The sequence below is a fragment of the Brassica napus genome, chromosome A3 (assembly GCF_020379485.1).
Source record: "Brassica napus cultivar Da-Ae chromosome A3, Da-Ae, whole genome shotgun sequence".
Taxonomy (NCBI): domain Eukaryota; kingdom Viridiplantae; phylum Streptophyta; class Magnoliopsida; order Brassicales; family Brassicaceae; genus Brassica; species Brassica napus.
Genome location: NC_063436.1, coordinates 33,309,026 through 33,321,268, shown reverse-complemented (window position 1 = coordinate 33,321,268; position 12,243 = coordinate 33,309,026). Strand labels below are relative to the sequence as shown.

The 12,243-nt window shown below is 39.8% G+C and overlaps 2 protein-coding genes across 2 annotated transcripts; both read left to right on the top strand.

Moving 5' to 3' along the window:
• Window positions 1–8,398: 8,398 nt before the first annotated feature.
• LOC111199973 (glutathione S-transferase T3-like) lies at window positions 8,399–9,380 on the top strand. The gene is made up of 2 exons (XM_048777142.1): window positions 8,399–9,159; window positions 9,311–9,380. Exons 1-2 carry the CDS (start codon window positions 8,399–8,401, stop codon window positions 9,378–9,380), a joined length of 831 nt encoding a protein of 276 aa, XP_048633099.1.
• An 817-nt stretch (window positions 9,381–10,197) lies between these two features.
• Window positions 10,198–11,864, top strand: LOC125592475. Its single transcript, XM_048767665.1, has one exon. The coding sequence runs from the start codon at window positions 10,198–10,200 to the stop codon at window positions 11,569–11,571; it is 1,374 nt and encodes a 457-aa protein (XP_048623622.1). The 3' UTR covers window positions 11,572–11,864.
• Window positions 11,865–12,243: the final 379 nt, after the last annotated feature.

The following is a 12,243-nucleotide window of genomic DNA, read 5'->3' as shown; positions in this document are numbered from 1 at the left end:
TCTCAGAAGCACACTATTCCATATCATAGTCTAGCAACCAAGTTCATCTAATCAACAACATAGCAAATCATGTCTGACAATTCCCTCTACCAACCTCAATTCTTACATAAATAAAGTGTAGGTTTTACCTTGGGGGTATTGATCACATGATTCAAGGATGCTCAAATAAATATTTGGACATTGATATCACTCAAATTACCCTAAAGAGTGTTACTCTCATCAAAAGAGGTTCATATGTAGTACTTAGGGATCGAATCCACAGAGACTCTAGGATTACTCAACAGACTTAAATAATTAGAAAAGAAGATAGACTAAAAGGTTTTAATAGTTTTAAAAGCAGTAAATGATAAATCGAAAACAATAGTGAAACGATAGATTGAATTGAAGTGGTTTCAAGAATGGGAAAGCAGCTAGATTTAGGTAAATCTCAGGTATGAAATGCCTGCACTTAGTTTAGACTAAAGGGTTTGACGGTTTTTGAACTAAACAATGGTTTAACCGGATAGGTTATCTTCACTAGATCTCGGATCTCAACTGTCGTACTTTAATCTCGAGAGAGTGTCGATCGATGTGACTTGATGTACATCGACCGATACACCTTTGTAACAATCGACCGATATAACGATAGTTGTGTCGATCGATGGTTATTCTAACGAGCTTTGCGAACGGGTTTAACTTGTTCTCTAACCTTCTCAGACCAACTGTCGTTGCGCCTGAGTTAGTTAGATCACGCAAGTGGGTTCAGGTATTGAGGGGAAACGGTTAGTCGGACTCAATTAATATAAGATCTAAAATGAAGGTGATCAATCTCAATTTTAGCATTAAGTTCACAAGCAATGAAAGAACAATCAAAACACCTTTTTATTAGTCATTAGCAGTACATAATTTTAACCTTGGTGAGAAACCTAAATCTAACAATTGGTTTACTCAAACATATTCATGAGAGACAAAGTCATGATGGCGTGAAATAAACTCAATTGAAACATAAAACACAAATAGACAGAGTAATAGAAATAAAAGAGTTCAAGATCTTCTCTGTTTTGCAGTCACAGATCTATCTCTCCAATTTTAAGCTCTTCTAATGGTAGCCAAAATGCTCCCTCTCCAAACTAGGTTTTTTTGCAGGAGTCTGCCTAAAATGATATAAAACCCTAGTACATATAGCCTAACAGGCGGCTAAGGACTTAAGTTGCAAATAATAGATCTTATAGGAAATGAAATCTTTTAATTCGCGATCACACTCGTGTGACTAGGCATCGATCAATGCACATGTATGTTTGTCGATCGATGGTAAGTGATTCTGATCGACCGATGTTGCTCTTCAAGCGTCGATCGATTTTCCTTGCGTAAAAGCATTCCAAAATGTCCCAAAAGTAACATTTCCTTCCATCAGGTGAATAAACCTGTAATTGCTTTGAAAAGACTCTAAACCATGATTAATACATCTTAAAACTTTTATATACCATGTATAAAAATGGGTGAAAATCATGATATATCAACTCCCCCAGACTTATCCTTTGACTTGTCCTCAAGTCAAACCAACAGATAGTCTCTCTGGAAGAGGGTTGAGAACATCAGAGACTCACAGATTTGAAACATGGAAATCATCACCTCTATAATATTGCATTCCACATCTAAAAGTTCCGTCCTACAGAAATACATTATGCAATATCCTAGCTTAGCAACCAAAGTCATCTAGCCAACAATCTTAACTAATCTTATTATCAATCTCCTCAACCAACCTCATTTCTCAATGTAAAAAGTGTAAGCTTTACCTTGGGAGTATCGATCATAGGATGCAAGGGTTTCAAACAAGTATCTGGAACTGCAGGTAAAAGTTAGTTCCTAATTTCTCTCTCTCTAATTTCTCTCTTGAGTCAAAGTCAGCTTCCATTGCAGGATCAGTGACCATGATTGGACAGGCTTCCATGAATCAAAACTTAATGGTGGTTGCCACCAAGCTCTGTTCACTTCTTTTTGACCTATATCCAAGAATTCTTTGTGAAAGCGAGCCTTGAAGATTGCCGCCTCCAAGTCCCGTTTCGAACGCTTTTATTGGAGTCTTTTATGAATCAAGCCTTAATGGTTTTAGCCAACAAGTCCTGTTCAAAGTCATCCTAATTAAACAATAGATCTTATTATATTATATATATATATATATATATATATATATTTTATCTAGAATAGAAATATTAATTACTAACTAATCTAGGGTCGAAATTTAGAGAGAGAAAATATGATATATAATTCTACATAAGGCTTTACCTTTCAGACTTGTTAGCTTTGGTTCTTTCTAACAAGCTAGCAAGTATGTATAGTTTACTGGTTGATCCACTTTAGCATCTATAGTACTATTTGCAATCAGTAAATCTAGAGTGGTGCTAGAAAGTGGTTAGACATTCAAGTAGAAATCATTAGTTCATAATCCTCTTCTTGACTCAATAAAATTATTTTTGAAAAGATTTTTGACAAAAACTTAAGAAATTCGTGTTAGTAACTACCTCCCCCAGACTTATATTGCACCGTCTCGGTGCAAAGTGCCCAAGGATAGGTTAAAAGCAAGTTAGATGTTTGAGAATGTTAGAGTAAAATGGAGTACCTATCCGTACGACACATCGATCGATGTAATCCTTTCTATATCGATCGATGTTTCTTGCCGAGAATCGATGTAATCCTCTCCATATCGATCGATGGCGAAGCACAGAAATTTTGCATGTGCTTGGAGTCGAACTCAAAGTTCCTGCCTAATGCCAGCTCTGTTAGACAACCAAGCATAAGAAATAATAAACATTCTCAGACATAAGATATAAGTTTAAGAACATAAATCCTACAAGTTCAAAAAATAAAAAGAGAAGTTCATAATAGGAGGATAAGAGATAGAGATATGAGGACTAGTCGGTGTCCTCGTCAGTCGCCTCATCGTCCTCCGGGGAAGGGTCCCTGCGTGCTGCTGCTGGTGTTGGTGCCTGCGCTCCTACAGCTCTCCTGCTCCGACAAGACACTTTAGCCCAGATGGCCTGAAGAGCGTCCACCACGAACCTCTGGAAGTCTCCCTGGTCGTGCATGGGGATGTCTGGTATGTTCGGGAAGTTGGGGAGAGGCGGTGCCTGGCCGTCCTGAGCTCTGGCGCGGCGAATGCTGGGAGGTCGGCGTGACATGTTCTGGGGGTTGCGGAGAAATGCCTCGTCTGGCATGCATCGAAGCTGCTCCACGCTGTTCCCGAAATCAGTGATCCTCCTGTCCGGTAGGGGTAGAAGGCGATGCTCACTGCGGATCCTGAAACGCCAGAGTTTCCCTTCCTCGAGCCATAGCGAGTGCACCAAGTGCTGCTCGTCGGGGAAGGCGTGGTCGCGGTCGGCAGAGCGAGGGTCGAGGCGGATGCCGAGGTAAAGGAAAATCTGGGTCAGAAGACTCCCAACTGTCTCCTTCTTCTTACCCCTGCTGTTGAAAGGCTTCTTCTTCAACTCCACCAAGTGTGCGACAAAGAAAGCTCCGAGGTTTGGCGGGTTCACTTCGCCGTCCTCATCCAACTCAACCATATCCACCACGCCATTCACTGCACAGAAAAGTAATGTGAGCTCCTTTATCCTGACCTTGTTGGGCTCCATCTTGCAAACCAGTGTGTTTGCAAGGAGCCGTAGGAAGTAGTGAAGTGCAGGATGGCGGATGTTTGATAGCACGGCCCTGTTTGTGTCCCAAACTCTTGTGCCGACGGTGTCCTAGAATCTCTCGAGGTGTAGGAATGGTTGGACCGTGTGGGAGGCGACGCTCTCTGAGAAGCCGTAGATGCGGCAAAGCTTGGGGATAGTGATCCTGTAGCGTGTCCCTCTGGCGAAGAAGGTCAAAGTACCATCTCCCGCTACCCTCGCTGATGAAGTCCTGTAGGTGACCTCGACAGTGGCCATGAACTGGCGGACGAGATCAGAGTAGAGGTCGTAAGCGCGAGAGGGCATGGTGCCGAGTCCGAGCTGTGTGATCATGTCCTGAACATTTCTCTCGATCCCGAGCTTCTTTAGGATGGGTCGGTCGAGGTATTTGGTGGGCTCAATAGAGACTCCCAGCCAATCGTTGTAGAAGAGGCTGTCGAAGTCGTCCCAGTCCTTTGACAGGGGACGGTGGCGACACTCGTTGCTGTTGATCGCTGCTCTAGGATCATCATAGCCCGGGACATCGAAAGGTGTGTTTTCGGTGCGAGGCCATGGAGGACGCTGTGGGTTGTTGGAACTGCTGGTTTCGTCGAATCTCCTTTTCGACCTGATTTCTCTGTTTCGTGCATTTGTCTCTGAACTGCTCATCTGAAACCAAGAAGAAAATAAAGTTAGTATTGTCGATAAAAGGTAATATCGATCGATGGGTTATACTGCATATCGATCGATATTGTCGAGTCGGAACAATCGAACAAGAGACAGCATCGTCGATGCGAACGAGTTCATATCGGCCGATGTCGAATCGCGAAACCTACAACTCCAAATCGCGTTTATACGAATTAAAAGGCATAGAAATCACAAACTGAACTCTAGATAAGCAATATGAACTATAAAATTTCTCTCAATCACACCAAATCAAGCGATCTAGTCCAACTCAAAACGAAAACCCTAATGTTTCAAAAAATTGAAAATTGCGAGTGCATACCTTGAAGGCTGGTTTCGAGAGAGGATATAACAGTGACAGAGTGAAAAATCGAATAGATTAGGGCGAAGAACGGACGAAATCCGTCAAGAAACGAGAGAGAAAAGGGTTGTTTTTGTTTTCGGTTTCGGTTGCGAATGAGGAAGAGGAACGGACTGATATCGAATGAAATAAGGGTTTTAACCGTCGATATGCCCGCATCGATCAATGGCAGTGATGCCTCGTCGATCGATGTCCTTTTCAAAGACAAATCCTAATTTCTAAATTTCCTAAATAATGCTAATAATAAGAAGAAATATGAAAATTACTATTAAATATAAAAATTACTATTAGATATATACATATATATATTATTATTTTTTAAATAAAATGGGTTGCCTCCCATTCAGAGCTAATTTTTAAGTCTTTAGCTCGACTTCCTGATTAAACTAAATATCAGGTTCATACAGCACCATGGGCGCTTTTGCTGGTGGTTTCGCCCAATAATGCTTAACTTGTGGCCGTTCACTGTAAATTCCTGGCCTTTATCATTTTGTAAAGTGATAGCTCCAGAAGGTTGAACGTTTTTTACGGTGAAGGGTCCAGACCAACGGGATTTTAGCTTTCCAGGAAATAAAGTTAACCTAGAGTTATAAAGGAGGACTTGATCATCCGGTTCGAAGTGCCGGGATATGATCTTTTTATCGTGATAAGCTTTAGTCCTTTCTTTATAAATTTTCGAATTTTCGAAAGCTAAATGTCTGATTTCATCAAGCTCGTTAAGCTGGATGAGTCTCATTTCTGCAGCTGGCTTGATATCAAAGTTCAAAAGTTTGGTAGCCTAAGACCATGCGCATCAAGGGATCATGAGGGGGTCGTGGGCTCGAGTTCTTAGGCCCGATTGATTTAAAAAAAATGAAAAATGGGTTTTAAACGACGAACCGGGCCTTACGCTTGAACCCGTAAGAGGCGAGTTCAAGCCACGCGTCGGGCGGTGAGTGGCTTCTCCTTTCCGCGTCGATGAGGAAGAAAGGAGGGGATACGCGTAGGGATGGCAATCAAGGACCTGGACCGCGGGCCTGTCCCGTAAAGGCTTGCTGCGGGGCGGGATTGGGCCTCCATTTGGTAAGCCCGCAAAATTGCGGGCCTCGCGGGACGGGTTCAAGTTGATTGGTTTTGTTTTTTATTACACACAACTATGAATTGTTTATTACAATGTGATATTTCTTGTTTAAGTTGATTGGTTTTGTTTTTAGTATTATGAAGTGGTGTTTTTCTTAAATTAAATTTGGTTACAGTGGCGTTGTTTAGGAGAAAAGTTAGGGCCTGACTGGTTTAACCGCAGCGGTTGCGGTTGCGGTTGCGGGAGTTTGCGGATGCGGGTGGTTGCGGTTTCTAGCGGTTTTAAGAGATTTGTACGACTGGTTATGCGGTTAGAAATTTGTGCGTTTGCGGGATACTTATGACTGGTTAACTACCAAATGCAGCAGCAGTTAAATAATAAATTAACAATATTTACATTTTATACAATTATAAAAATATCAAAAATAATAATATTATAATAAATATAAAATTTATATTTAGAAAGTTATAGTTTAAATTTTTTAAAAATATAGAAAATATTTTTATTTTAAAGTTTTATAATATTAATTAAAATTTAATTGATATATTTTAGCATTTTTATAATTTCAGTTTAATTTTTTTATTGAATTTTTTTATTTTTGTATTTATATTGTTTTGGAAAAAAAATAATTTTTTTTATCCTCCCGCAAACGCCCGCAACCGCAAACGCTAGCTGGAACCAGCTTTTGAATTTATGAGGTTCAGAGCGATTTGGAGCGATTTGGAGCGGTTTAGAGCGGTTTGAGCGATTGTTGCAAAACGCCAGCAACCGCTACCAACCGCAAAAGCTGCGTTTGCGGGTGGTAGCGGGAAAACCAGTCATACCCTTAGTTGTGTAACACGTCACTTGTGTAATTTGGTAAAGTGATTCACGATTTTCTTTGCAATCCAAATAATTAAAAAGAGAGATGGTTTGATGAAGACATAAAACACTTGAGCCAACTTATTACAAAGATAACAACTCAATCAGATTCAAACTCAACAAAAGCTTATGCTGATAACAAAAGAAGACTTTTAACTCAAGAACGCAAGCACAAACGGAGCTTTGTGGCATTGATTTTGATAAGTCTTTAGTGAAGCTAAATGAGCTCTCTTCAACTCTCTTACACAACTCTTATACTTGAGCATTAATGAAAAAAAACTGTATTAGGCGGTTTGATAAGGAGGCGTCCCGCGGGACGGTCCGCGAAGGCCTATATATTTTGCGGTACGGGTTTGGGCCGGCATTTTGAAAACCGCAGCCCGCGCGGGACAGGCCCGCTGTAACCCGCTCGACGACTAACCCGCTGCGGTACGGGACGGAACGGGATGGATAAACCTGTTTGACATCTCTAGATACGCGTGAACCAGTTCATTTCTCTCATCAGTGAAAAAAGCTAGGGTTTTTTCTCTCCGAGGCGATAATCCACGCCGTGTGCGATTCCGTCGTTATTTCTCCATCAAATCGATTACGTTTTCTCTTCTCCACACTCTTAGGTCAGTATTGAGTAGATTGACGGTGTGGTAGCGTAGATTTTATGTGCGATAGGGATTTGCGATGGGGTGATTTTAAATCGATTTGGGGATTTTATTTTTTAGGGTTTTTAATGGTTATGGGAGTTCGATTGAGGGTTCAGTTACTCATATTCTTCCTTAATTATGTGCTAATAATTTGATTTCTGTCACAGATGGATCCGGCAGAGGAGAGAAGACATTCAAAGAGGCAACAGGATCACATAAACATGCTAGGGTTCGTCAGCGATTCAGAGTACGGGATTCCCAAAAGGTGTCCATGTGGTGGGAGAATCATCGATGAGGTTCGCTGACGACACTCTTCCGGGGAAGCGGTTCTTCACATGCCAGAACTACGAGGTAAGTTTGATTTTAAACGCTTTGATTATCGTTTATGGGTTTGCAAATTGTAGAGTGTCTGATATTTGTTTATGGTGCAACCAAGGCTGATGGATTCCACTATCGTCAGCCTTGGGTGATAGGTGTGCAGGAGGAGATCGAAAGGTTGACTAAGCGGGTGGTGGAGGCTGAAGAAGTGATGTTGGGGTCGTCGAATCTCTGTAAACTGATCGACAGACTGGAGGTTAGTGACAACACATTTTCAATACTTGTGTGGTATGTTTTGCGTGACTAACACTTTTTGTTTGATGTTTACATGTCCAGGATCAGGTTAAAATGCTCTCTGAGCAGGTAGAAGACCTCACCGTGCAGGTTGCTACGTTGGAGAAGGTCTGCTTCGAATGAAACCGAAGGTAAGACTGAACCCCACTTTAGATGTAGTTCGAAAATGGCTGTTACAAATTGTTGATTGGTATAACCAGTTTAGCTATTTAATAAGTTAACTAAAAGTGATGAAAGCTTAAAAGATAACTACAACAATAACTACAACTCCAACTAGAACTCTAACTACAACTTTTAAAAATCTTTAATTAATTTTTTGTTGGTTGTTGGTTGCTGTGAACTCTCAATAGATTGTACTTAGGTGTAGTTAATATTTTCCAGTGAGTTGATGTGTATTCACTGCCGTTTGTGAAGTACTTGTGGTAGGTAGAGTTTGTTTAATTCTTCTGCTTTAGTTAATTATCTCAAATGAAAGCAAAAACTAGTTTATAAAACATAGCAAATCCACAACTAAAAACACACAAACATTTAAACAACAAACCAAACCCAAAAGATAATGGATCCTTTCTCCTACAACTCTCCCGGGTTTGTTAACCTTTTAGCTTCGCAGAGCAGTCCCCCACACGACGTGGACTCTGCTGAGGCAGTTGGTAACTCACCCGGGTTAGTTAAACCTGTAGAAAGAAGAAAGTGGGTTGTCAAAGAAGACCTTGTGCTCATTAGCGCTTGGTTGAACACGAGCAAGGATCCCATAGTCGCTAATGAGCAGAAGGCAGGGGCGTTTTGGAAGAGAATAGAGGAGTATTTTAACTCAAGCCCTCAGCTCATTGGCGCCGTTCCTAGAGAATGGAGTCAATGTAAGCAGAGGTGGGGAAGGGTGAATGAGCAGGTGTGCAAGTTCGTTGGTTGCCATGAAGCCGCTTTGAAGGAGCAGACAAGCGGGCAAAATGAGAATGATGTCATGAAAGCTGCACATGACATCTTCTTCAATGACTTTAATGTCAAGTTCGCACTTGAACATTGCTGGAGGGAGCTGAGATTTGATCAGAAATGGAGGTCACACGCGTTGTCGAAAGTTGGTGGAAAGGAGAAGAGGAAGGAAGCATGTCCGGAGGTGGTGGGTGACGATGAAGAGGTGAGGCCTCCTGGTGTAAAGGCGAGCAAAGCAGCCAAGCGCAAGAAACACGGGAATGAAGCAGCTTATGATCAAATAGAAACCATGCTAGCTCTGAAAAATAACATTTCTAAACAAAAGATCCTTCATCGTCTCATTGGCAAAAATGAGGAGACTCTTTCTGATCAAGAAAAATCCCTTAAGTATAAACTAATTGGTGAAATGCTTTGAGTTGGTTAGTGCCTTGTATTGTTGCTTTGCTTAGCGTGATCGGATGGAATGTTTACGTTGCTTAGCTTAACTTTATTCGATGCTTAACATGAATTATTGTTTGGGTTTTATTTTCTTTTGCAGGTCAGAGAGTGCAGGTCAGGGTTGGAGTGAAGGTGTTGAGATTGATCAGTCGGTAAAGTTTGAAGCCTAGGTTTTTTTTTTAATGTTGGGGGTAGTTGGACTGTAGACCATCTTTGGTCACGGGAAAGTGTAGTGTTTTGTTTCTTGCTACACTTATTTCATTCACGGATTGTCTTAGTATGTATTGTGTCAGTCACAACTTGATTCACGGATTATGTAATATGGTTTCAAACTCTCTATATATGTTTGCATTGTATCATTATATGAAATAGCACTTCTCTCACTTATTACTCTCTAGCAAGTTCATTCTCTTATAGCACTTCTCTTTGTATTGACTGAGATAAGAATGTTTAGTTGTAAATGCTAAAAAGTGGAGATCATTCAAGTGATTCCCATTTAGTACCAAATCTGAAGGAAGCCGACACATTCAAGTGATTCCCATTTCGCTGCAAGGTGATTCACAAACGGAGACACACGCAACGATCCACAACAAGGTATAATATACAACTTAGTAATGAAAAAATTATAAGATTATGAAAAGAAAAGATTATAGAGTAATAATGATAGAGTAATGTATAAAATAGATTATAGAGTAATAATGATAGAGTAATGTATAAAACAAAATTTAATGTTATGACAACTTTTATAGACTAATGTTATGACAACTTTTATAGACTAAAGTGTAAGATTATTCACATAAAAGATGATAGAGTAATGCTAAAAAAAAAAAAAATAGAATATGAAAAAAAAGAAAAGATTATGTAAATAAATTATAGCATTATGACAACTTTTATATTGTCACAAAAGTAAAAGATTATGTAATAAAAATATAATTATGACAATTATTAAGACAACTTTTATATTCTTAGGACAACTTTTATATAATTATGATGAAAGAGTATTTTAAAAATATAGATTTTGAAAATAATTTATATAATTATGACAACTTTTATATTATTAAGAAAACTTTTGTCATGTTAGGAAAAAAAACACCAATGTCTTCCTCATCAAGTGATGAAGTTGATGAAGCTGTAGAAGAAATGGTCGACCAAGTAGTTGATAATTTCATCGACTCAGTGATTCATGCTCATCCCAACAAGCCGACGAGAAGAGCTTATATCGAAAGACATCGGGAACAAGGACACAATCAACTATGGAACGATTATTTCACGGAAAATCCTACATACCCACCGGAAATGTTTAGGAGGCGTTTTCGAATGAACAAGCCTTTGTTCCTTCGCATTGTCGAACGTATAACTAATGAAGTTCCATACTTTCAACAAAGACGAAATGCTTGCGGAAGGAACGGGCTATCTGCACTTCAAAAGTGTACGGCAGCTATACGTATGCTGGCATATGGTCAATCGGGAGATACATATGACGAATATCTCCGACTTGGTGACAGTACATCACGTTTATGTTTAGAAAATTTCACTAATGCAATAATTTATTTGTTTGGAGATGAGTATCTACGAAGCACTACACCTGAAGATCTTCAACGATTACTCGATGTCGGAGAGGTATGCGGGTTTCCAGGGATGATAGGCAGCATCGATTGTATGCATTGGGAGTGGAAAAACTGCCCAACAGCTTGGAAAGGTCAGTACACACGTGGTTCAGGAAAGCCGACAATTGTCTTAGAAGCCGTGGCATCACAGGATCTTTGGATATGGCACGCATTTTTCGGATTACCAGGTACCCTCAACGATATCAATGTTCTTGATCGGTCACCAGTTTTTGATGACATCTTACAAGGTCGAGCACCTAAAGTTAAGTTCAAGGTCAACAACCACACTTATCGTATGGCCTACTACCTTACGGACGGAATTTATCCGAAATGGGCAACATTTATCCAATCCATCCCACTTCCTCAAGGTCCTAAAGCTGAGCTATTTGCTGAACGTCAAGAATCCACCAGAAAAGATGTCGAACGGGCTTTTGGAGTATTGCAATCGAGGTTTGCAATTGTTAACAACCCAGCTCTACTATGGGACAAGGAAAAGATAGGAAAGATTATGAGAACTTGTGTCATATTGCACAATATGATAGTAGAGAACGAACGACACGGATACGCTCAAATTGATACATCTGAGTTCGAGTTAGGAGAGTCAAGCAGAAGTTCGAGGGTGCAACGGAGAGAAAGTATTCATGTCGGTGATATGTTAGGCATTCGCAGAGAAGTTCGAGATAAAGAGAAGCATGATCGTTTGAAAGCTGATTTAATGGAAAATATATGGCAAAAGTTTGGTAATGAAGATTAATAATGTTTTTATGTTCTTCTATTTCTCAATTTATGTAATCTACTCTTATGTATTGAATAAAAAGTTTTAAAATATTTATAATATATTTTAATATTTTATTTATGTATTCTCAATAATTTGAAATTTTCTTTTTTTTAATTTATATTATTATTTTATTCCTATGAACTCCTTCTTCGGGTTCACTAATGCAGAAAACAACAAATACAGGTTCATAACTATTTATGGCCCCACCAAAAAATATTAAAAAAATTGGGTGAACCCCAATGGGGGGTTCACCAATGCTCATGCTCTAAGCTGCTTTGTGCTCCATTTCTACTGGTAAATGACATGATTTGCCATAAAGGAGGTGGAATGGTGTTGTTCCTAACGGCGTTTTGTAGGCGGTCCTGTAGGCCCAAAGTGCATTATCTAGTTTCCTAGACCAATCTTTTCTGGAGGTTCCTACGGTTTTCTCTAAGATTTCCTTAATTTGCCGGTTAGAGACTTCTACTTGTCCACTAGTTTGTGGGTGGTAAGGTGTGGCTACTCTATGATGAACACCATTCTATTTAAGCAATCTATCAAAGATTTTGTTAATGAAATGAGTTCCACCGTCACTAGTGACTACTCTTGGGACTCCAAATCTTGGAAAGATTGTACTCTTGAAGAGTTTAATAACCACAGATGCGTCAT

What these genes read in the sequence shown, in the direction of transcription:
- LOC111199973 (XM_048777142.1), top strand. Translation starts at nt 8,399, where the DNA reads ATGGATCCTTTCTCCTACAACTCTCCCGGGTTTGTTAACCTTTTAGCT. An exon ending in GATCAAGAAAAATCCCTTAA is followed by an intron (nt 9,160 to 9,310) that starts GTATAAACTAAT and finishes TTTCTTTTGCAG; the next exon opens with GTCAGAGAGTGCAGGTCAGG.
- LOC125592475 (XM_048767665.1), top strand. Translation starts at nt 10,198, where the DNA reads ATGATGAAAGAGTATTTTAAAAATATAGATTTTGAAAATAATTTATAT.